This window comes from Grus americana, chromosome 20 (genome assembly GCF_028858705.1).
Source record: "Grus americana isolate bGruAme1 chromosome 20, bGruAme1.mat, whole genome shotgun sequence".
Lineage (NCBI taxonomy): Eukaryota > Metazoa > Chordata > Aves > Gruiformes > Gruidae > Grus > Grus americana.
In genome coordinates this window covers 9442563-9467038 of record NC_072871.1, presented here as the reverse complement: position 1 = coordinate 9467038, position 24476 = coordinate 9442563, and the positions used below count along the sequence as shown (strand labels likewise).

Below are 24476 nucleotides of genomic sequence, written 5' to 3'. Positions count from 1 at the left end.
AGCTCTCCAGCCTGGTGGCTGAGCTCCCACCAGTTTGAAGTGCCCATGACACAGCCACCTGGCTTGTGTTGAGCTGCTTCATGCAGGTTGTTTCATATCTCTGTCTTCCCAGTTGTCTGGGGTTTTGGCACCCAGCGCACCCAGGAACATTAGTCTGATGTAAGCTGCTTCTCTTACAACTTTACGGAGTGGCTTTGCTTTTTCCTGTACAGTTTGAGTGCCCTAATGGCCACTCTGCAAAAAGAAAGGACAAGAGCCTGGGACTGGTGTAGATAGCGGCGCTGCTGGGGATCAACAGGGTGAGAGGGCTCTACTGGTGTACAGGTCTGGGTGTCGGGCCCCACGGCTGATAGGCACCGTGTTTGGTTACTGCTCTGTGGCGGTTTGAACACCCTGGCCTTGAACTTCCCATCCCTGCATGTCCTTCTGTTGTTTCAGCGTCTTCCCAAGGGAGCTCAAAGAAGTTTTTGCCTCATGGAGACAAGAATGCAGCAACCGAGGCCGCCCAGACATCAGTGAGCGACTGATCAGTGCCTCCCTGTTCCTCCGGTTCCTCTGCCCGGCCATCATGTCCCCGTCCCTCTTCAGTCTCCTGCAGGAGTACCCGGATGACCGCACTGCACGCACTTTGACCCTCATTGCCAAGGTCACCCAGAACCTCGCCAACTTCGCCAAGTAAGCGGGGGGTGTGGGAGCGGGAGGGGGCAGGTCTGGAGAGGGGAAGGAACCTCCGGGTGCGTAGGCAGAGCCACGACTCCGGCATCAGGAGTCCCACACTGGCCGCTCCTTTCTCGATGGAAGGGACCTGCTTGTTTCCTGTTGGCTTTTCCCCCCACGTCTCTCTGGGACCCATTCCCTCACTGTCGGGTCAGGGAGATCATTTGAGTTTCCAAAACAGGACATGTTTTATGGGCGGGAAAACGGGCCGTTCTGACCACAGAGACAAGCAGGCGGGGTGGCAGCAGGAACGCCCCGGCGCAGCCAGGCGCTTAGTCCGGTGCCGGCTGCACGGGGCACGGCTGGCGGCAGTGCACTGCCTGCCTCCCCTCGGAGGCACCGGCGGGACCACGACCCACACCGCAGCAATGCTGTGCATGGCTCAGGAGCTGGTCTGTCCCTCCTGTGAGCTCCGGGACCTTCCCTTCTGTTAAAATGCAGTTGTCTGAACTGGGAAGGTATGAAAATAGAATGGGGACACTATCAATTTCTGACTAAGCCCATTGGTTTGATGGAAACAAAGCGAGAGATTTCTGAAAATCTTTCCACTGGCTGCAGCGCTGAGCTACTTATCCTGAGCTCTGATAATAAAATGGTGAGCTTTCCGAAACATGAATGGACAGTTTCCATCTAAAGCTTCTTAGATTTGGAATCTAGCTTAGTACACACGCTCAGAGTCAGGAATGCGCATACATGCACGCAGACGCAGACAGAAGACATACAAGTGTGTTACACTAGATGACAGAAATTCTCTATATTCCTGACCAATCCCTAACTAAAGGGTTTTCAGATTTTCAGCACTTTGCAGGAAAGACTCTTTAACTAAGCTGACATTAGTCAAGCCAAAGTGATCAAGCTGAGCGGTCCTGCAGCTGGCATACAGCCGAGCCGAGCCTCACAGAATCGCCGGCACTGGCACAGCACCAACCGCTGCTGGTACAGTTCAACCACGAGGCCCTCCCTGTTGTACTCTAAATAAGACATCTAACTGGGAGTGAAGTCTGGGTGGAGTGCTTGGAGGGCAGGAAGAGGTTGCAGAAGGACAGCAAGAGATTGCAGGAGGGGGTTGCAGGAAGCCCGAGGGGACGAACAGGCTGGCCCAGCTGCAGGTGTGCCTCTCCAGGGTGATCCCCAGAGCGGTTGTGCCGGGGCAGCAGCAGCCAGCATTGCTGGGGTTAACCACAGTGCCCGTGGGAGAGCGGGGAGAGTGCAGCGTTCCTACCACCACCATTCACTGGGCTTCAGTCAGTTGGTGGTGCTTGGTATTACAATGTCTTTATTTCCAGTGACAGGTCCTATTTCTGGAGGCTGTGCCCTGACCCAGCAGTCAGATACGTTCCGTTGCCAAGAACGGCTTTGTTTCTCTAGCTTTCACCTTCATTTCCACTGTGGAGATCCCATGCTGATGAGGACTTAGCTGGATTAGGCTGGAGTTAGTTTTGGTTCCATGATCAGTGAGGTGTACCAGGTGCCTGCTGGCAACCCAGGGATCCCAAAGGCTTTGAAGGGTTCGGATGCCAGAGGAAGGCTCTGGCATTCTTACCTGCGTATGTACCTACCCGTCCTGTTGACTGCACTTCTGTTTACAAGATTTAGCTGAAATTCATACTGCTGTCTTGATAGGTTTGGCAGCAAAGAGGAATACATGTCCTTTATGAATCAGTTCCTGGAACATGAATGGACTAACATGCAGAGATTTCTCCTGGAGATTTCCAATCCCGAAACCATCTCAAACACAGCTGGCTTCGAAGGCTACATTGACCTGGGCCGGGAACTCTCCACTTTGCACTCACTACTCTGGGAAGTCATTTCTCAACTGGAGCAGGTATCCGGGGGGATCGCAGGGGCAGGCTTTGGGGGAAGCGCAGCTGGCCGGTGCTGGGCATGTGTACCACACCGCACACCTCCCCATGTCCAGCAGGAATCATCCGTTAGCTGTATCTGTGCACAGCACGGCTGTCACTAACCCTTCACACTTCCCCAGCCTTTGCACGTCCTGCAGAAGTAGCTCATTCTTTCCATCCTTCCTGGAGGCAGGGGAGTATAGCTTTTTCCCTCCTCTGCTGTTTATCGTTGGAGGGGCAGGTGGTATGAGAAGGCAGAGCTGCTGAACACCAGGAGTTTGTCTGTCCCAGCAGATTCAACATGTTTCTTTTTAATTAAAAGGATTTTTGTCAAGAGACCTGGACCAGGCTTGGCTATAGCTGTCTTCATCTGTATCTGAACTTTGTTAATCACGCTTGCTTCCTCTGCCCCGTAGCAGCTAATGGTTTCTAAAGCCACATGTTCTGGGACATCCCATAGCCTCAGCGGTGGGGGTAAATGATGGAGAAAATGTATGTTGTTAACGTGATTCGCTGAAGAGACTGTCCAGCAACTGGCAAAGCCCACAGTTCTCTAGCAAAAATACAAGATGTTGGTAGTAATTCTGCTCTCTTTTCTGCCCAGGGCACTGCAACAAAACTTGGGCCTCTGCCTCGGATCCTGAGGGATGTCAACTCGGCGCTCAGTAACCCAGCCTGCGTGCAGGTCTCAGTCACGGCCGACCACGCCGCATCCACACCTAATGCTGGCAACAGCATCTCTGCCGGGCTACAGAAAATGGTGATAGAGAATGACTTATCTGGGTAAGAGCCTGAAAGGTGGCCTGGCCACAGACCAGGGAAATACTGAATATTCATCTACCCCCAAAACCTGGGCACCTGCGGGGACAGGCAGGAGAGGGTGTAGCATGGAGTTGCCTGATCCATTGACTAGACTTTCCAATCGCAGAATGATACTGGATGTAGTTCAGGTCTGAATCTAGACAAAGCCGTGGGCGGTAGCGCAAACACACGGCTCCATCCTGGGTCCCTTGAGAGCCCAAACTGGGGATGTGCTCTGGGAAATCAAGAACGTGGCAGTTCTGGTCTCAGCTGTTGAGATGTGGCTGCAGAAGCAAAATGTTCATCCTTTGAGGACTTGAGGGCTTGTTTGTGCTAACCTCAAAGTGATGGGTGTCGTCATTAAGTTCATTAGGTCTCTGAGTATGTAAGATTTATAGGATTGGCCTTACCCATCTTTGTAAGACACAGGATATATGCTGAATTGACTGAGATCCAAATCTGGACATTTCTCTAACAGTTGCTAAGCTGTAGAGGCCTAACAATGAATTCCAGTCCACTCTGTCCAGTTTTTATAATACTGTGTGTTTTTAATGATGAGCAGTGATTCACAGACACAGTCGCCTAACACGCTTTTTGGCCTAATTATGTGAGGAGTTTCATTCATGGGGAAGATGACTCTGCTGCAGATCTATAATGTTTCTGTTTGTGGAAAATGAAATGGAGCCCACACAAATTGCAAGACTGTGCTAGTAAAATAGTTTGTAAGTGGAAACTACGTAATATTTAACAGTTTAATTAGGAATGAAGGGCAGCAATGGGGCTGGACTTGCTCTAATCAGAGCTTTCATCTCTAATGCTTCCCAGTGTGAGGTACAATTATTTAAATCTAATGCTGTGGAGGATCTCTGACAATATGCTTTCACCCAAATACTTGCTTACAATGCACCATCTTTGATCAGCAGTATATTCACATTAAGCTACTGCAAAGCTCTTTCTTCCTGTCCCCAAGAAATCAATATTGCATGAATGTATGCTGCAGCAGGAGGGCTGGGTGGATAACCTTCAGCTGCTAGGCTTGAGCTCTGCTGTTAGAGCTCTCTGTCTGACCCTTGGAGGCCCAGTGTGGATCAGGCCCCCGTGGTGTTCCAAACGGTGGCCAGTGTGCCCTCAGGAGCTTACTGCCCAGGGACAGAGCCAGGGGCATGACAGTGGCATGGATACAGCCAGCTGGAAGCAGAAAGGGTGACACGTGCTGTCGGCATGATGAGCAGATCCAGCCGGGGAGGCAGAGCCCCCCGAGAGCGTGCCTGTGGTGGCTCCTGCACAGCGCACGCTCTTGCCACACACACGCACGCCCCGGCTCCCCTGCCTACACCTGCCTGCTGCTGCAGCGCTGGCCCAGGGCTCCTCTCCCCGCTCCGTCCTCCCCGCTCCCTTGCACTGTCCCTCCCCACAGGCAGCCCTGGCCGGGCCAGCCCTGCCGCAGGGGCTGGATTACGTCCCCGTCCCGCACAGCTGCGCCACGCTGATTTCTTCTGAGTGATTTCGTTTTCCTGCTCCGGTGCAGCATTCACAACTCTTCTTTTTTGTTTTGTTTTCCTCTCCTCTTCCTTACGCACTGACTTCCCCGCAGTCTGATAGATTTCACACGGTTACCATCTCCAACCCCTGAAAACAAGGACTTGTTTTTTGTCACAAGGTCTGCTGGGGCCCAGCCCTCGCCTGCCCGAAGCTCCAGTTACTCAGAGGCCAATGAGCCCGACGTGCAGATGTCTAATGGCAGCAAGAGTTTGTCCATGGTGGACTTGCAGGACAATCGGCTCTTGGACAGTGGGGCCAACGCGCCTGGCACGGCTGACTCCCTCAATGACAGTCAGTCGTCCCTCGGGCAGTTGCAGGGCGTATGGACCGCACGGACTCAGCAGAACAGCGTGACGGGCATGGCCACCGTGCGCCGGGTGGGCCAGACGCCCACCACGCCGAGCGGCGAGAGCGCACCCGGCCGGCCCCAGCTCCTGGCGCCCCTCTCCTTCCAGAACCCCGTCTACCAGATGGCCGCCGGGCTGCCGCTCTCCCCCCGCGGCCTGGGCGACTCCGGCTCCGAGTGCCACAGCTCGCTCAGCTCCCACAGCAACAGCGAGGAGCTGACGGCCAACAAGCACGGCTTCGCCGCCCCCGCCGCCAGCGAGGACTTCACCCGCCGGACGGGGGAGCTGGCCCGCCGGCAGCTCTCGCTGACGGAGAAGGGCGGCCAGCCCACCATGCCACGGCAGAACAGCGCAGGACCGCAGAGGCGGATAGACCAGCCGCCCCCGCCGCCCCCGCCTGTCACCCGGGGCCGGACGCCGCCCTCCCTGCTGAACACGGTTCAGTACCAGCGACCCGCCAGCGGCAGCATGATGTCCTCCTCGCCAGACTGGCCCGGCAGCGGGGCTCGCCTCCGGCAGCAGTCCTCCTCCTCCAAGGGCGACAGCCCTGAGATGAAGCAGCGCACGATGCACAAACAGGTGAGTTCGGGGGCTCTGCCAGCTCGGGGCGTTGAAGGCGCCGGGCAGGGGTCAGCCTGTGGACTTGGAGAAGAAATTGGCTGGTGGGGAGTACTGCAATGGAAGGGGACGTCATTCTGGCTTTGAGCCGCCACATCAGTGCCAACCCCATGGTGGCATTGCGTGTGGGGATGTACCTTGGCTCTTGCACCCAGCTTGGCCTGAGCCGGAGGCCTCCAGGGAAGGGGACACAGACCAGTGTTCGTTCTCTGTGCTCCTCCGTTGCGTGGCACGTTGGCGTGTGACTGCCGCAGGGCGGTAGGTGGCAGAGACACGAGGACGATGGCAGCCATGCCTCTGTCCTGCGCTACCATCTTGTCACTGCTTTGCCTCTCCATGCCCAGGCTCTCATCCCATGCCATAGTCAACCCCACGCCATCTCCCAGACTTGGACCAGACCCTAATCTTCTCCTGTAACCAAGAGTCTCCCTGCTGCCGCTCCTGTCCCAGCAGAGCCACGGCACTCCTGGACACTCCTGTTTGTTTGCTCTGTGAGAGCCTCCTGCGAAGTGCACCGAGGGAGGTCAGAGCGGTAGGGAAGGAGGGTGCTCCCCGCCGAGAGCGCAGCTCCTGCTGTGCAGAACACTGCTGGGAGTCAGGTCCCAGACCGCATGCTGCTCTGCACAGAAATAAATTTCACTATTTGTGGTGCTAAAATTGAAAGCAGTAGGTCACAGACCCAGGGCCCTCTGGTTCTCCTGGCATGGATAAATTGTTTTTCTAGTGCTCATTTATTCATTCTACATTTCAGAACTAACCCTATAGAAAATTAACACAGTAGGGCCTCTCAGTGCCTAAAGGAAGAGGTTTAAAAGTAATGCAAACCCAGAGAATGTGGACGACTGACAAGAGCCCGCTGCATCTCGGCCCAGACACACGCAGTACTAAGGCACCTTTTCTCCAGTACGGTGTTGAAAGAGCAACCGAGTTGGTGTAACTACCCCTCCTTGAAAAGGCAGCCGTGGAGGCCTTTGTCAGTGCTGCCCACGGAAGGCTCTTCTGTCAGCCCCATCTGGAGCTGTTCTGTGCATACGCTATTGAGTCATAAGTGCTGACAGTAGCAAGCATGCCGTGTAGCAGCATTTGTATAATGTGGATCAGTACTCATTAGGTGCAGAGGGCACAGAGCTCTGCCAGCAGCAGCAGCCTGTTTGGTAGCAGAGTTTCTTCCAGAAGGCAACGGTGGACTCCGGGTGACCTTCGGAAAGCCCTGGGCAAGTTGTGTTTGCAGATTTTCCTCCACCCACCCCTATTGGCCTCTCAAAGTTTCCCTCAAGACCTGAAGTCCTCAGAATGCCTCTCCTACCCTTAATCTGCACATTTTACTTGTATGTTATCAGCATCTCTAAACCGTAATGAAACTCCTTGCTCATAGTTGGTGGTATTAGATGCTGTTTGAGAACAAAGAAATCCCATTTGGTGGGCACTTTAGTAGAAGTCCATGAACTTCGTTCCTGCCAGCAAGAAGCACTTCCTCTACCTCTGTAAGTTCATCCGCTGAACTGACTTCCAAACTGTCCCAGGCCAGATTGGATGTCCTTTTTTACATCTTCAGAGAAGAAAGAAAGAGGCAGAAGGACCTGTTCACAGTGGGCTGAGCTCTGTTCATTGCCATCCTTTACCAGTGGTCTTTACGCTGCTGAAATGAGCCCGGGTGGCCACTGTCCCTTGGAGCCAGAAATTCCAAACAGCCACCACAGGTGCAGTGCCCGAGCTGGAGATGCAAGGAAAAGCAGAAAGCCACAAGCCGGGTGAGGATTTATAGCAAGTGATGTTCAGGAGCCAAGTCTGAAACTTCTGAGTTTAAATTCTAGAAGACCAGACTGGAAGATGGCATGGGAAAGCCCTCAGTCCCAGTGAGGGGATGAAACCAGTCCCCACTCCTTCCAAGTGCAGAACCTCCCGTTCTGCTGCTTGCCGGTGACTTGGTTCCTCTACTGACCAGAGGTTGGAATGAAGGAGAAAGTCCCCGACATTTCTGACTTCTTAACTTGAATTCCCTTGACCAATTCATCCAGATCCCTTGTGTTCACGAAACTGTTTACTGCAGTTTATAGTGAGCCAGAATGGAGGGGAAAAAGCCAGAGCTTCGCTTCCTCAGCCTTGTAATGTGGTGGAAAATAGATAGGCAATGCCGTTTGCAGTCCCTGCCCAGACTAGGACTGAAAAGCAGCAGCTGTGGCTCTGGCTCTGTAGAACAGCACAACTCCTTGAGCTCCCATCGCTACATGAACAAACCTAGAGATGAAGCATTTAGAGCTCTCCAGCATCATAAGTGTAGTCTCAGCCAAAAAGAAACCTTTATTTTTCCAAGAAGGCACCTGCATGACCAAAAGGGGCATTTCAGTTTGCAGTTCTGGTTTTATCTGTACGACATCTCCACAGCAAGCAAAAAGACGGCTCAGTAGAAGAGGCTGAGGAGTTGAGTGAAATCTCTGCTTGCAGAGTGACTACACCACGTCAAGCCGCTCCATTTGCCTGCAGCTTGGCACCTTCTCAGCTGGTGTCCTCCTGAGGGGCAGGTCCTGCTCAGAAACCCAGGCCCCTTACTTTCAGCAGGACGCCTGCAGCGCGCCGTCGTACGCCTGTTCTGTGGGGGTGGCACAGGGAAGGATTCGGCCTGTCAAAGGCTGTTTGACCTAAAATAATGTGCAGGTGCAGACCAGGAGGTGTTCCTACCCCCCAAGCCCCAACCCCTCTGGTAGCTCAGACTTGTTCGTTGCTGATGGAGCAGCATGGGAGAGGGCTTGCTTGGAAGGAAATTCTCACTCTCCAGCTTCATGACCATTTCTGTTACAGGTTTTTCTTTTGTTATGGTTGTATGTTTCATTGTAGGCCCCTTCTCCTGTGAACCCCAATGCCCTGGACCGCACTGCTGCTTGGCTTTTGAATATGAACATGCAGTTTTTAGAAGATGAAAGCATTGACCCAGATTCCAAGCACAGGGATAAGCTCAGGAATAAGGACGAGCTCAGCCAAGCAGAAAAGGTAAAACCTGATTGGATTGAAACAAGTTTCTAACTAGAGAGAGGATTTCCTTGAATGTCGTTCATCTGAGCACCCTGGGGACACGGTGGGCTGTGTGGCAGTCACTGCCCAGGAGAGAGGGGTGTCCTGTTGCTCTGCGCCTGGCTGCTCAGCCTCACAGGGCACTTCTGGGGAAGGGCTGGGGGGGTTTCCACACACTCAGTGAATGCATTTACCCTCTGATGAAAGCAAGTAAGAAAAACAGGAGCCAGGAATCAAGTGCTGGTGCTGCTCCGCAACAAACTCTGAAGCCAGCCAGTGCCTGTTACTTCCCCCATTCCTACTACCCCCGGCTGCAGGGGGAGAAAGCTTAAAAAGTGAATTAAATACACCTATAGAAGAGGTGAGAGTAAGGTACAGGCAGCATCATGCCTCACAACACGCACATGTAGCAAGAAGCAGCTTCCATGTCAAAAGGCTGTAAACAGACCTAAAAATTAAGTGCATCTTCTGGTCCCAGAGACAGCACTGGGGCCTGGGGTGACCAGTGGTGCAGTGACACTGCCCCGAGCTACGGCTGTGTCACACAGACGAGGGCCTGACCTGCTGGGGCTGTCAGGAAGTCAGTTCCCAAGTATTCATCAGGAGAAGCAGAGAAGAGACAGAGTAGGGCTGGCTAGGGGTGAAGAAGGAGGGTTGGAAATACTGATCCAGCAGTCAGGAAATGAGAAGATCCCATCTTTGCTGATTGCTGCTTCTGCAAGGTGCTTTCTCAGCAGCCTGGCTCTGCCAGGACTGGTGCAGTTGGGCACAGTTAGCATTTGGGATGTTTCCTCAATGTGTTTTCTCTTCTCACACCAGCCACGTGTTACCACCCGGTCCCACAGAACTGCAGCCATCACCCTCCCTGAGCCTCTTTCCTGTTTTTCCAGCACAGACATGTTTCTGGTTTTGTTAGGATAGCCTTCCTGTTCTCATTTTGCTGCACTGTATCATTTTGGGACTGGCACCCGTTAAATTCAAGTGAAACGCCGAAGGCAGGTATCGTAGGGACTGCGAGGTACGAGGCAACGGCTCCCAGCTGCCCCAGCGAAAGCGTGGTAGGGTTTTGTGAGAGTTCAGCCCATTTCTTACTGGCTTTCTGCTCCGTGGGTATTCCTGAAAATACAGACATGTACTGATCAGAGAGCAGCTGAGACAGGAAAATGTGCATGTTTAGCAGACTTTGTTTGTAGAGGTATAGAAATCTTGAGTGCCACCTAAGCAGAGACACTAGTAGGCAGCAAATCAAAGAGAAGGCTTTGTCAGGCTGGTGCATCGCGTGCCGGGTTAGTGCTGCATTGAGGCATTGAAGGGCTTCAAAAAGGGTTCATTCGAGTCTGTAACAGAGACGATGTGGCAAGCTTTACTGTGGCAGTGGAACTGGAGTGAGGTGAAACGCCAAAGGACCACACACTAAGAAACATGCGCTGGCCTTCTCCAGCTCACACCTGCCAGCTCCCGCAGGCAGGCAGATGGCCCTCCAGCACGGGCACTGTGCATGCCAGCGCTGTCACTAATCCCCTTCCTGGCTCCCTTTCCCATGAAACGGGCTCAGCTGTTACCAGGTGGGCACTCGGGACCGCTCTATTTCCACGCCAGCCCGAGGGGCCACTGCACCCTGGGACGTGCCGGGCTCGCCCCGTCCTGTGCAAGGAGGGGCTTGCCAGCACGGGCCCTGCTAAGGTAGACAGCGGTGGGATGACAAACTCTGACAGTACTGCAGCAAACCGGTCCCTGTCCCAAGTTCGGAGGGAGCCCCCCCACCCCCCAGGAGCCCGCTGTCTCATTCCCATGCAGCATCTTTTGTCACTTTGCTGTCACATCAGTCACTGACATTAAAGATCGCCATTAGCATAATCTCTCTCCCCACGACTGTAAGACATGAATGGTAACCGAGAATGAGACAAGTGTTCTAGAGACAGGAGCAACTCCTTCGGTCTCTGAGGCCTCTCCTGCTATCATTTGAGCTCACTTACGCTGCTTCTATTTTAAGGCTAGGGTAGGTATTTAATCTTTCCTGTTCAAGCAACTCCCTTCTGTCTGACTTCTTTAGTGCTTCTGTGCAACTGTATGAGCATTTGTGTTCCTTCATCGCTCCAGGTTACGTGTGCAAACTGTGTCGTTCCAGTGCCGCAGTAAAAGCTTTGCTAAAGGAAAAGCAGCGTGATCTGTCGTGCCTGTCCCTGCCCAGGCAGAAGGAGCTCAGAGGTCCTGCCCATCTGCCTGCCACGGCTCCAATACTTTGGCAGTTCAGGAGGACCATCAGCATCACAAATTTTCAATCCTTAGGCGTTGTTACAGTTACTTCTGCTGTCAGCCAGGCAGCGGAGTGAAACTAGGAAAGCAACGTGGATTTATACGAGCTGGGGGTCCGGCTGCCCGGTACAGAGGCAGCAGCCTGGCTGCGTTCCCCTCGCACAGAGAGCTGATCCGCTGGTCGGAGTCCCAGCAGGACTCTGAAAACTGGGACCCATCCAAGTCCATCGTTTGAGTGCTAACACAAGTGGCGATGGCCAAAGGGGAAGGCCGTGTGTTCAGGTAGCCAAGTCAATACACAATTAAGCGCATTTCGATCAGCTCATGAATAACACGTGTAGCTTTGTGACAGACTTCATGACTCTCATGGAAATCTTTTTCCCATATCTGACTCTTTAAAAGCAGCTTGTCAAATTATCAGCTGCATGTTAATTATTCTAAAGTTATTGTGGTTGAGATTTTTTTTAAAACAATATCCAAAGATAATTTTTTTGAAATTAAGGTCTGTTGTTTTGGGGGTGGGGTTTTTTTGTACAGATACACACTGGATTTTCCTTTAGCAAAGCAAGTTGTACTGAATGCTGTGCTTCTGCAATAGCTGAACCTAGCTTACTGAGTTAGAAAGCTCTTAGTTTTTTTAATTGCTTTATGTGGTTCTGCTGCTGCTGATCTTTAGCTTCATCTGAATGAACAGTACAACTGTGGGGGTCTTGGCTTCACGCAGCAGCTCTTCTCAGATTGAACCGCGGGTTGACATCTGATTGCGTTGTTTAAAGCGCCGGGTCCCAAAGGGCAGTGGTGCTCACTGCCCCCGCTCACGCCAGCGAGTTGCCCTCTCCTTGACGAGGGGTGACCGCTTTGTGCCGAGGCGGTGGTGGCCTACGTCTGTCACTGCCGCAGAGCCTGCAGCCTGGCAGGAGGCAGGCAGCACTAACAGCTCCTGCCTGGCTTCCAGCAGCTCCAAAGCGCCCACATTTATTGTCGTAGCCTGAAGAGCTCCTGTGTAAACCCAAACTCCCACCAGTGCAGCTGCTCCTGCCTGTGTTTAGCCCTGCGCTGTTAGTGTGAGGAAGATGCCAGACGCGTTTGCCGTTCACTCACTCTAACCTGCATTCCCCATGTGAAATGCCAGACTCTGCTAACAACCCATTCTCTGAACCTGCCAGTGACCTGCCCGCCCAGCGGAACGCAGCATCGCTCCTAGCGCAGCGTGGAGAAGACTGAAGAGGAGGTGTCGGCAAGCGGGGTTATCTGATACGGGTTTGCAGCTAGTCTAATGCAAGGAGAGGGGCATAACTGGGTTGTGGGGAAACCCTGGCAAGGGCAAAGCCCTACTGGGTAACATGCCACATGTGTTTTCTCCTCCTGTGTCTGTCCTTGCGTGCTGTAGTACCAACAGGACCTAGTGGTGCTGCAGGACAAGCTTCGCATCTCCAACAAGAAGCTGGAGGAGTATGAGACTCGCTTCAAGTGCCAGGAGGAGACAACGCAGAAGCTGATGCTGGAGTACCAGGCCAGGCTGGAGGAGAGCGAGGAGCGGCTCCGGAGACAGCAGGAGGATAAGGAGATCCAGATGAAGGGCATCATCAGCAGGTACAGAGGAGGTGGGAGTGCTGGAGATGACAGGAAGGCAGGCAGCCAGGCTGGCGTCAGAGCTGACCCCTGCTCAGGAGAGTCAGGTTTCTTTGGCGGTGCAGGCAGGTTTCCCATGTGGGTTTTCCAGCAGTTAATTCACTTCCTGCCCTTCTGAGTTACAGCCCCTGGGGGGGGATTTCAAGCCCTGACTCTTTGGGTCCCCCCCATCGGTGGTACCTGGGACAAGGCAAACCCCGACATTTTCCTAATTGACAAAGGCAAAACTGCAGGAGGGGAGAGCTGGCAGCCCGCCCCAGTTCTTGGAGGACCTGGCAGGCTTGCTCTTCTGTTCATATGAGCAATAGATGTAATGGTCAAAATGGTGCTTTTCTGATGTTTAGCTAAAGATCTCCTCACCATCCCATTACTCCTAGCTAGAAATCCCTTTCTCCCAGCCAGTGGGGTGCAGTGTTTACATTTGTCCAGGGCAGAGACTGTTCCAGTGCAGCTTCACCTTCCCCTGAGCCAAGCCGACCCGGGGCTTTTAATCAGCCCTCATAAATGGGTCAGCCTTCACGGTTCTCTGTCACTTAAGCCTTGGGGCAGTCTGCTGTAAGGGTCTCTAGAGAAGAGTCAGAGCTAGAATAAAGCCTGGTTCTAAACTGTTGGTTTGTGCGTAAGAAGAGGTAGTGCCAATGACTGCATGTCTCTGTTGTGCCCAAATGCACAACTGTGCGTCCTGAGGCATCTCCGTGTACGCCCCAGCATTGCAATTTCAGATGAGATGGTCTGACCTGGTGTGGATGATGGGGCTGTTGTGTGAGACCAGTTCTGTCTGTAGACCAACTTCTCTGGTATTTCACAGCTCTTCCTACGTGCTTCAGGGATCACCCCTTTGCTTCCTTGGTGTCAAAGACTAAACAAGGACATGATCTGTATCATTCACTCTGGGTGGCTGATTTAGATGTGTATGAGACTAATATCTGGGCTTAGCAGAGCCCAACAAATGTAATTTTTTTTTTCTTGTCTGTTTGGCACCAGACTGATGTCAGTTGAGGAGGAATTAAAGAAGGACCACGCAGAAATGCAGGCTGCCGTGGATTCCAAGCAGAAGATTATCGATGCACAGGTGAGTCCCCGATACCAAGGGCTGCAGCACTTTCCAGGGTGAGTCTGCCAACACGCAGCCTCCCTGCCATGCAGCAGCGCCAGCACAAGCACGGCGAGACTCTGTGCGTGGGTGAGTCAGCACCAAGCTGCAGTCAGTGACAGAGCAGGTCAGACTTCAGCAGGATGCGATTTATCGTCCCAGCATTCGCATTGGTACAGCTGTCTTCAGCCTTGGAGCTTGGCAGGCGACACAGAGGATGTTGGGGGTGGCAGTTTGTGGAAGAATCATGCCCACAATTCAGTTTGTGGAAGGATCATGCCCTCGTTGGTTCAGTCTGAGGTCCCCGGAGCTTTGCTTGGTGCTTCATATTCCAGTGCTGCTCGCAGGACCTGGGCAGAAGGACCATAAAGCCTGGCCAGAGCAGAGCCAACATGTCTTTTCAACCTTTGGGTTGTGGCTTGCAGGATTGGGAAGCTCAGTTCTTGCTATAGATTACAGTGGCAGAGGAGCATCAGATGATGGGTGCAAAACACTATGCTTGGAAAGGAGAATCTGAAAATACAGTCCATAATCTTTTAATTTGTCTAGGCAGAGATCAGCATCTTCTCAGCAGCTTGTGGCTAGGTGATAGTATATTCTAGGCTTACTCGTAACAGCCCTATTAATCACTTGTGAGTCACTGCTCATGACTAATTTACTGTATAGCTAATTTAAAAGGAGATGAGACAGTAGTAACTTTGTAAAAAGAATCACTGTTTTTCTGTAGAGTAATTTGTTCAGAGCTAGTAAATCATCCCATTCCCTCCTGCGCTGGGGCAAAGCCTAGCAGATACAGGGGTATCTGTAAGGTGTGAGCGGCACAGACCGCAGCCTGCCAGCAGCTCTCGACGGGCTGTCCCATCTCCTGCCACCCTGTGTGGTACGTGTGAGGCTCCTCCCATGAGCCAGTCTACACTGTTCTCTTTTTGTCATCTCAGGCTGTACAATACTGTTGGACATGTTCAAAGTTACACACAGGCAAACTACTGCGCCCCTCTGAGTCGGTTCTGTTCCGCTAATGGCAGGCAGAGGAGGACGACAACTCGTTCAGTGTCGCAAGGAGCAGCGGTGGCAGAAGCAGGCTGCAACATGGGAGCTCTTGCTCCCATCCTTACGATACTGTAATCAGTGAGAGTTGCCATCAAAGCCATCCTGGGAGGCCACAAGTCATTTAAACTATTAATTTACACTAACAAAATCAATTAAACACTGACAAGAATAACTATCTTGGGAGAGCACTGGGTTTTAGAGGAGGAATCTTATCATCTTTGTAACAGCTGCAGCCAGAGCAAACAGTACAATGAATTTCTCTGTAACTGAAGAATTAGAGAAACTATGTTATCTCCATTTTGTTCAGGATGCTAAAATGAATTTAGCTCACATTCCACAGGCAAAGTACATTTGTGGCCCTGCTAATAGCGGCGGATTTAAAAACGTGCTGCATGGCCCTCAGAAAAACCCCACAGCTAAGAACGCCAAAGAGAAGGGTCCTGGTCCGAGAGGCCTCTGGGTCAGTGTCTCAGGACAAGCCCTGGCATGGCAGAGGGACAGGTCTCCTGCGTTTCCACTGACCGTTCCCCTCTGCCCGTTTGTTTGCAGGAGAAACGCATTGCTTCATTGGATGCTGCCAACGCACGGTTAATGAGTGCCCTTACTCAGCTGAAAGAGAGGTACAGCATGCAGACACGTAATGGGATCTCCCCCACAAACCCAACTAAATTGCAGATTACAGAGAATGGAGAATTCAGAAACAGCAGTAATTGTTAACGCGTGGAGGGCGCTGCCGCAGGAGAGGAGGCCTGGCCAGAGAGACCGTGCAGCAGCAGGTGTGAGCCGCGGCTTCAAAGAACGGCTGCTCTCTCCCCCCAGAGAAACCAGCTCCTTACTGCGGACGGCGCGCTTGACTGAGCCTTTGTGGGAGATGCTAATGCCAGCACATTGAGGGGACGGAAAGATCGAGTGTGAGATGAGTGGCATAAGGAAAAATAACATATATTTGAGAATCGCTGTCACTGTCGGATTTAAATCAGTGTTTAATGTTTAAACAGAAGTAACCTTTTCCTTCTAAACTGCCCAAAGGATATGCCTCACCCCTCCCAGCAAGGAATAACGTCCTTGTCGTTGCAGTAAGCGAAATAAAGGGAGCTGGGCAGAGCCTGCAGCAGGCAGTGGCCCAGTGAGTCCAGTTAAAGCGTGCTGCTGGGTGTAGCCCTACGAGGGATGGCAGCAAAGCTTGGCCCGCGCCTCCTGTGACTCCCCCTGGAGCACAGCCCTCTCCCAAAGCAAACCCCGAGCCCAGCCCAGCCGTCTTTCCTTTGGGAGGCCACTGACTTTTTTTACAGCGGGTGACTGTCCACGGGGCATTTACACAGCTAATTAGTGTTTAATTAATTAACTCCACCCATATAGGGAGCACAGTCCAGATGAAGGGTCAGGGTGCACGCCGTGCCGTGTGGTAGCCGAAGGGGTGCTGCGTGGGGAACCGCAGCGGCAGGGCAGAGGAGAAGGGCACAACGGGTTCTGCCGAGGCTCCTGGGGGTGCCGGGCAGCCCGGGGGGAGCAGAGCAAGGCCAAGGCTCTGGCACGCGAGTGGAGAGAGGAGCTGGCACCTGGTGACTGGGACTTGATTCCTCTCTGCAGATCCTGCTCTCACAAATAAGGGGAAGAGTCTCTGTAAGCAATAGCCCCTGGGCGCTGTCCCCCCACGCATACTTTTAGCCACTCAATAAAGTAACCGTTGCCTGAGCTTGGTCCCCGAGCTGTGAATGAGGTGCAGGGGCTGGATTTCCTGGTGCCCGTTGTGGTAGAGGGGGAGCGAGGGGCTACGTGAAATGGCCAGCTTCTTGCTTGACCAAGGGTTCGTTATGGGGATGTAATGCTCTGTGCAGAGATTTTTACTATTTCTGGGGAGAAAAACAGACAAAGAAACAAGAAAAAGCCCTGAAGAACCATGAAGATCGGTAATTGTATTTCTTTTCTTTCACAGTATGCATTAGAAAAAAAAAGATCCCATTTTCTGGAATACTGTCCTCTTTAAATTGGGAATGAGCACTGCATGGAAATTAACCGGCTCGAAGAATGTAAAACATGGTCATAAGGGAGTAACCAACAAGAACAGCAGCCACCACCGAAAGCCCCCTTGTCAGGAGCACTGTGCAGGCATAAGCCAGGATTAGACTTTCCTAACTGCTGAAACACGCAGATTTGGCACATTCAGACACGTTGTGCTCAGCGGAGGGGTCACCTCCTTAACGGGGGATTGTGCCGGTGACCTGCCGCCACGGTGTGTTTGTTGGTTTGTGGTTTGTTTTGTTTTTTTTTTTAAGTTAGTACTTCATGACTCCCACTCTCAGAGCAGGTCACTCGTACCGAGAGCCAGAGAGATTTCTCTGAGATACGGATGACAGTGTACAGTGTACAGGACATCTGCCTATTCCTCCCACTAAAGTTTAATACACTGCTCAACGCCTGTCCTAGCTCCTCCTGCCATGTGTAAATGTACAGTCAAAGGGACTAGGCTGTTCCTTGAGCTCTGCACAGCTTAGGTACCGTCTCCAGCCTCACACTGCCCAGGCTGCCTGAGCAGGACACTGTTTGCCAGTAAGCTCTGCGTTGCCATGCTGCCCCGCTGCCGTAAGGCTCATTAACAGCATTCTTCCACATGCAATTGTTTTCAAAATTAAAGAGGCTTTTTTTTTTCTTTTTTTCCTAAACGTTTTTCTGTCCCCTGGAAGCCCTGGGCCAAGCCCGGTGCGGCTTGGTCCTTGGAGGAGCAAACGTGATGCACTGAGGTCTCCACACCCCGCCAACGCCTGCAGAGTGGTGCAATCACACAGCAGACCCCAAACGGAGCTCCTCAGAGAAAAGTAATAACTAAGTATTTGTGACAAGTACAGTCACCTTTGAATTTTGGAGACTAGCACAGATGGCTTTGAAGAACCTCACAAAACTGACACGGTTACAACTGGAGAAAGACCCAGACAGGTTAGGAATACACAGGGTACTGTGAACCGTTGGGTACGTACACTTACATCTGCCTTTGCCTCAGAGTCAAACACATTATAAGAACCCTGCAAAAAGACTATTTTAAACTGTTGTTGCCCTGAGATGTATGTTTAGAGCTGATACTGTTTTTGAGTTCCAAAATATTTGTGTTGCGAGAGACGGAAGGTTTTCAAGAGAGAAGTGGCGTAGAGGAATGGAAACGCTAGCAGGGCACGGGGGCGAGCGCCCACCAGCAACGTTTCCATTCGTACATGGGAGTAATTTTGGGATGCAGTCAGTGCTCTCCGTAAGCGCTGGAAAAAAGAAACACCCACAAAACAATTGTTTAGTGCCGAAGCTAAGCACAGTACATCTTAATCTTCTGCTCAACCACAAGCCAAGGCACTGCTCCTCCCTGCCCTGATCTGTCAGAAACTCCTGCTTAACCTCAAACTTGCAAATTACTGAACACACATTGTTCTGCTGAAATAGCAGGAACGCTTAAATCCTTCCACAGCGAGTTACTAAAACCTTAGAAGTTCCAGTGCCAACACCTTCTGGAGTTGTTGCTTAGTTTCCTGAGCCAGTACGAAAAGAAATTCAAATCAGAACGAAGTCTCGTTACAGTAGAGATTTCCCCCCCCACCCCCGCCTTTTCCCAGCTGCTTCCCCACAACTGCCAACAACTGGACCTAAACGTGACCCCCCCTCCCCGCAAAGGTCTGGGGGCAGTTTTTAAGATCCAGGCTCAGTTCAGTTCTGTTGCTTCAGTTTGTGTTTCTGTTATTTATAAACTGTACATTGATCTCTATGTGTGTGCGTGTGCACGTGTGTGCACACGCGTGTGCAAGGGAGCCAGCGAGAGCCCCGCATGGCCAGGATACCCGATGCGGCCTCGGACCTGGTATCTGGCGTAGCAATACCAGAGGCAATCCCCAGAGGTGCTCAGCACCAGAGCAAAGCAACCACTATCCGTAACGTTTTGTGATCGGCTCCATTTTCTTTTTCGTTCTTGCGCTTTCTACAGTAAGAGGCTGTTCTAGTGCAAATGCGTCAAAGTGTAAACAAAATGAAAACACACTCAGATTTTTATCCTAATACAAGTCTTAATATTTTTTTGTAAATGTTTTCAGTGTTTACTGTAACGTATCTATCTCACTAACAGTTGTATATAGTAACTTACTTCTGGTGCTGCTTATTCGGTCAGGATTTGGCTGTATCTCACTGCTGTTTTGGAGAGGTGGACTCAAATGAGCAAATCTGGATCCGGACACAGGTTTTGATTTCAGCCTTCTCCCTTTGGGGATCTGAGGGAAGGGGGAGCAGCCGGGGATCCAGATTTGGGGTTGGTCCACCTCAAGGATTCTGTTTTAAGAGTTTTGATTTGGGGTTTTGTTAAACTGTAGTGAACACTTCTGAAAAATGAGCAAAGTTTTGTGTGAAGGGGGGGTGTGAAATGGACTGAAGAGTATCCCAAGGTCTCTGCAGACTGTAAGTATCATCATTTTGGACAGGGATTATGGCTTCAGTGCCAAAAGATGGGAGGGACCGAGTCCTTCCCCATGCCAACTAATACTACAGTGTAGTCACCAGCCCCTCTGCACCAGTTTAAGCAAATCCTGCCGCCATCCAAAGAGTCCTGTGTCACTCTGCATTGTCATTTGAGTCTGGTTGGTTTTGTTTTCTGCTTTTGCAGTTGTAAAGCACTGATTGCACTGTGAGAACACGCTGAAGCCTCTGGCCTGGCAGCCAGCCCCGTAGGTTGCTGCAGGGTGCAGGACACAGGTTCTGCTACTACAACTATTCCTAAAGGGAGAAGGGACTCGGTGGACCCGAGCTAGGCATCACAGGCTCTCCTAGGAAAGCAATCAGCAAGTAATCAATCATTTCCAAAGTTTAGAGCGCTCATAGGCTTTGCCCTGTTACTGATGTCCATATCCAGATGCAATAGAAAACATCCCGAGGTCTGGTCTGTGTGGGACAAGGAGAGGATGTGTAGTCGCAGGAGATGGAAAATGCACCGATGCACTCAGCCAGGAGAGCCCCAAGGCATGGCTCGTAGTAGCTCTGGTCGGTGAGGGGCTCGTTTCCCCCAGCGGTCCCAGGGCAGGGTAGCAGCCCCTGGGAGACGCTTTCTGACAGCAGCACCTTGGGCCAGCTGTGCCCCCGCAGCCCCACCACGGTCGCTGCCCTGTCTGTCACGCGGCTGGGCCTGGCGACGGGCAGCAGAAAGGCTAAAGGGAACGACTGTGACACCGTCCCCAGGGTGGGCGGGAGGGTCCTGTGCAGCATTCCCTCTGTTCCGCCCGCAGCGGCTCTTGGGGTTAACCTCTTCCCCAAAGGTTCGGAGCAATCCCAGCTTCCACCCCGCGTCAGAGGCCACGGCCTCATGGCCACCGGGAGATCCCTTGACTGGCCGCAGGAAGGGGCAGTGCCCGTCTCCAAGTGGGTCTCTGACTCTTCAGGGCCATTTTGGAGGAGGCTGCTTGGCCGCAGGGTTTGGACGTGTGGCACTGCCCTGCCCGAGACCCGCCAAGCCCCGCTCCCCCCGTGCGCGGGTCCCTGCTACCTTTTTCTTTTCCCTTGGGGAAAATGACACACGGAGGGGAGAGGAAGGAGGACAGCAGCATGCTAACATGCAGCTCGCGCGCTTTACAAACCAAATCCAGTCCTGAGGGCGTTGCACAACGTTCAGAAACGACCACGCTTTCAAAAAAGGGCGTCATGTTCGAGCGTCGACTTGCACAGATCCCCTGAGCTGTGCCATTGCTGTAAATGCCATGTGGTTCTGCATCAGCTACCAGTACCCAGCGTGCAGTCTCCATGTTCACATATTCCTTTATCATACATCACTGTGTCTTAAGATATACCTCTCTCTGTATATCTGCTTAGGCTGATACTTGTTCCTGATAAGCAGTCGCTATGTTTTATATCCTCTTATAAAGAAAAATTTTTTTTGTAAGTATGTTTAAAAACAAAAAAAAAGAGCAAAGTGGAAGTGTTTGCTGAATCTCCTTCAGCTCCTTTTAAACTATGTAATAATGTACAGAGAAAGTTGTTGGTGTTCAAAGAAATGATGTGGCCGTGCAATTTATGTACATTTGCAATTAGAAATATTAAAGATTTATTTAGATATTTTACATAAGTGCTCCAGCACCTCTACTCAGTCATTTCCAGTCTCTAGAGCATCCTCGCACACGTGCACACAAATACTTGTCTCACCTGTCTCCCCAGACAGATCATCGGGAATGCTGTTCCCAGTAGCGTTTCAGCTGACCAGCACCATCCTGTCCGGCACAGCGCACGGCTTTGGGGGACGGCTGGGCACCAGGGGACACTGAGGGGACAAGCAGCTCCAAGGGCTCTTGGCCAGGAGCCACAGCCCTGATTCGGGCACGTTTGCAGCAGCGGTAGAGGCCAGACGATGACTCGGTGGGAGGCAGCAGCAAATGCTCACAGCAGCTCCGCCATCTCCGACACCAGCCGGCGCGCTGAGGGTCAGAGCTGCGACTGAAGATGCAGAACAGGCTGGCCCCACGCTCCCGAGGCCTGAGGGAGGGCAGACGCGGCAGAGGACTGGTTGGGCTCACTCAGCGCAGGGAAGAACACCCCACTTGTCCCTCCTGACAGGGAGGGCAGGCCGGCTGAATTCTGGCACCAGCCCGTCCCTGCCAGCCCAGGAAAGCCCTTCTCCAGCCCACAGCTGGGCACACTGTCCCACCGAGCCGCCCGGCCGGCACTGGAGCTGTGTGCGGCCGTGTTGCTGCCTGGCCGACCCCGGACGAGCAGGCCTTCTGCTGCCCACCCCTGCCTGCGTGCACCCCCACCCCCTGCCCACCTCTCCGCCCAAACCGCCCTTCTTCTGCCTCTCCAGTAAAACCAGCAGAAAACTTGGAGGAGAGTCATTAAAACCCTGGGCAGCATCAGCACCTCTGCCTCATTAACATCACCATAATTAGCTCCTCCGAGAGAGGGGGAAGACAGGCTGCCTGCATCAAAATGACTTGGGCCCATGGAGAGCGCCTGTGGCTGTTGTGCGCTCCGACAGCAGCTCCGCAGCGGCTCTGGCCCTGGCTGGGCACTGGGGTCTGCTGGCTCCCAGCAGCACAGGCCAGGCAGGATGAGACCCCTCCGCTGCTGCTTCTGCCAGGAACCGGCAGCTGCCCAAGAAGGGAAGGCAAAAGCCGCCCAGGCTAAAATCCTCCCCCCGCCCTCCGGGTACTGCCTTCCCCCTCAGACCCTTCCTGCCCCCCTGCAGCGTTTTGCACAGTCACTGGCATTTAACCACATCAGCGCTTTTGGGCAGGAGCCCCGTGGCCCCGCACAGGGCCTGCGCTGGCCACAGCCTGCACGAAAGGCAGGGTTCCCATTAGAAGGTGCCAACAGCCTGCGCTGCTCTCACAACCCTCCCTGCGTCACCTCGATCAAGGTGAAGGTCCCTGGGCAGCAGCTCCCCAGCGTCCAGGTAGCAGCGACTGCTCCTGCCGCCCTTCCACCACGACTGCGAGAGCCGCGAGCAGGCTCCACAGCACGCAGAGCACTCCACACTGCCCGGCCCAAGCGCTAATGCCTGACTGCTCTTCATGACACACCCGGGCACTGAAACTGTGCTTTGCCGGGGCGGGGGGGGGGGGGTTTGAACCTTTGGTCCTCACTGCACATCCCTGGAGCCTCGGCTACTTGCCTGCTGCTGGGCACCACTGCGAGACCATCGCTCTGCACCCGTAGCCCGGCCCCTGTGGCGCAGCCCGCTCGGGAAGGTCCCACCTGCTCCACCAACCCACGGCTCTGCTGCTTGGTGCTGCCAGCCCGGGCTGGGGAGCTCCTGTGCCTCCACGTTTGACCTTGTTCATTTTGAAGGTTGAGAGAGAGAAACAAAAAAAAAAAAAACAAACCAGCCCAGGAAACACAGGGCATCTCAGAAGCTGCTGCAAGGAAGGATTAGTCAATAACACCTTAATTTGAATAAAACCTCTTTAGTAGGCTGTTATGGCTCCATTAGAGCAGAGCTAAATTCTCAGCTGAAAATACCCAGAACATCTCTGTGCACTTGACAGCGTTCAGCAGCTGAGGCTCCGGAGTCTGGCTGCCACCGCTCCCAGCAGGTTCGAGCACCGGCGCCGCTCGGCACAAGGGCAAGGCTGGGAGACGTGAGACTCGGAATTGCAAATCAGCAGCCAGAACAACAAGGGGAACATGGGGCTGGGAGGCTGGGGATCACGACGTATGTGTTTGAGGTTGTTTTTTTTTTAATTTGAAGAGTCATTTTGGCTCAAGACTCATCAGCAATAACGATGTTCTAGTAATTGCACCCTTGCAGGGTTTGTATCGAGCCTAGTAAGTGAGAGTCACTACACTGTGGGCTGCTCAGGGTGCCGGTCAGCACCTTCTCCATCACAACCCAGCAAGCAGCAGAGCCTTTGCCCAAATAGGGCTGAGGTGGTGCGGCCACGGTCCCGCTCCATCGCCTGGGCGAAGCCAGCTGCCGCAGCAGCAACGCCCAGCATCAGATGTCAGAACCGGCCAAGACTGAGCCCACCTCGCCGGCGTGCAGGCTGGCCATCCTTCACAAACACTGGGACACCTGAGCAAGACCGTCCTATGAGAAACTCACTGGCCAAAGACAGTAAAACTCTATGAAACGTGTGCATGATGTAAGGGATGAATCCAGCACCTCTCCTGGTCCTGAGCCAGGAGTCCCAGCCCTTGCAGATGCAGGGCAAAGTTTGGCAGTGACACCCTGAAACCTTACCAAGCAGAGGACAAACTTAAGAACAACCATCCAAAATAATTTGTGTCATAATTTTTAAGCCAGCCTTACAGATAGATTGCTGGTTGTTAAACACTTGGGACTGTTGATTTTATGGACCAGAGTGGACTCAAATCCTCACGTGCAGGGCACACAGAAGTGGGGCATCACACAGAGCAGAGCATGGAAGGGCTCTGCAAAGCCATCTGGTGTGTAGGCAAAGCTGGTTTGAAAGACCTTCAGTGAAGAGAAACAAGTTAAAAAAATTATTTCTGCATTTTGTGTGTGTGTGATTGTTAAACACACACCCCCACCCACACACACCCCCATCACAGCACAGCCTTCCAGAGCCCTGCTCTTCTCACCGTCATCACCAGAAGCATAAAATCAACACAGAAACAAATGGGGGTCCCTCATTCCCGGCCCAGACGTGTCATTGCTGCCACAGGGCTGGGCGCTCCCTGCATACGACTGAGCAGCGTGGTCTTGGGATTGAGACAAAAAAAAAAAAAACAACCCCAAAACTAACTTGATCTCAGATCTCCTCAGCAGTGCAGGTTGAGAACCTCTCCTGAGAAGTGACTGAAACCCAAGCATCCATGGAAAAAGCTAATTCCATTTTCTATTTCAGCAAGTTGGGCTAATACCGATACACCAGGCCACCGGGAGCCACGGGGGAGCATGGGCATCCCCGGGAGCGTGGGTACCCCCAGGGACTGCCGTCCCCGTGCAGCACCCCAGTGCTGCCTTGCTCCAGAGCCAGCCACCAGGAGCAAGCCTCTAAGCAAACGTCCACCTCATCCCCAACACAGCGTGTGCGCCTTGAGATTGTAACACAGCTTTGCATCGCCAGTCTCACTCGCCAGGATCCCAACGCTGCTGAG

The 24476-nt window shown here is 52.8% G+C and overlaps 1 protein-coding gene across 18 annotated transcripts in view; it reads left to right on the top strand.

Annotated features, from left to right (window-relative positions):
* The window catches only part of DAB2IP (DAB2 interacting protein), a 245549-nt gene extending 224579 nt beyond the window's left edge, over positions 1–20970 (top strand). For 14 of the 18 annotated variants that reach the window (XM_054848432.1, XM_054848425.1, XM_054848430.1 and 11 more), the window contains 8 exons: positions 439–675; positions 2341–2542; positions 3166–3344; positions 4957–5830; positions 8705–8857; positions 12525–12727; positions 13751–13838; positions 15459–20970. In XM_054848432.1, the coding sequence (XP_054704407.1) occupies positions 439–675; positions 2341–2542; positions 3166–3344; positions 4957–5830; positions 8705–8857; positions 12525–12727; positions 13751–13838; positions 15459–15626 (2104 nt within the window). In that variant the 3' untranslated portion in view covers positions 15627–20970. The remainder of the gene's footprint in view (positions 1–438; positions 676–2340; positions 2543–3165; positions 3345–4956; positions 5831–8704; positions 8858–12524; positions 12728–13750; positions 13839–15458) is intronic. The other 4 variants (XR_008579993.1, XM_054848426.1, XM_054848424.1 and 1 more) reach the window with 4 other exon arrangements.
* The last annotated feature ends 3506 nt before the right edge of the window (positions 20971–24476 follow it).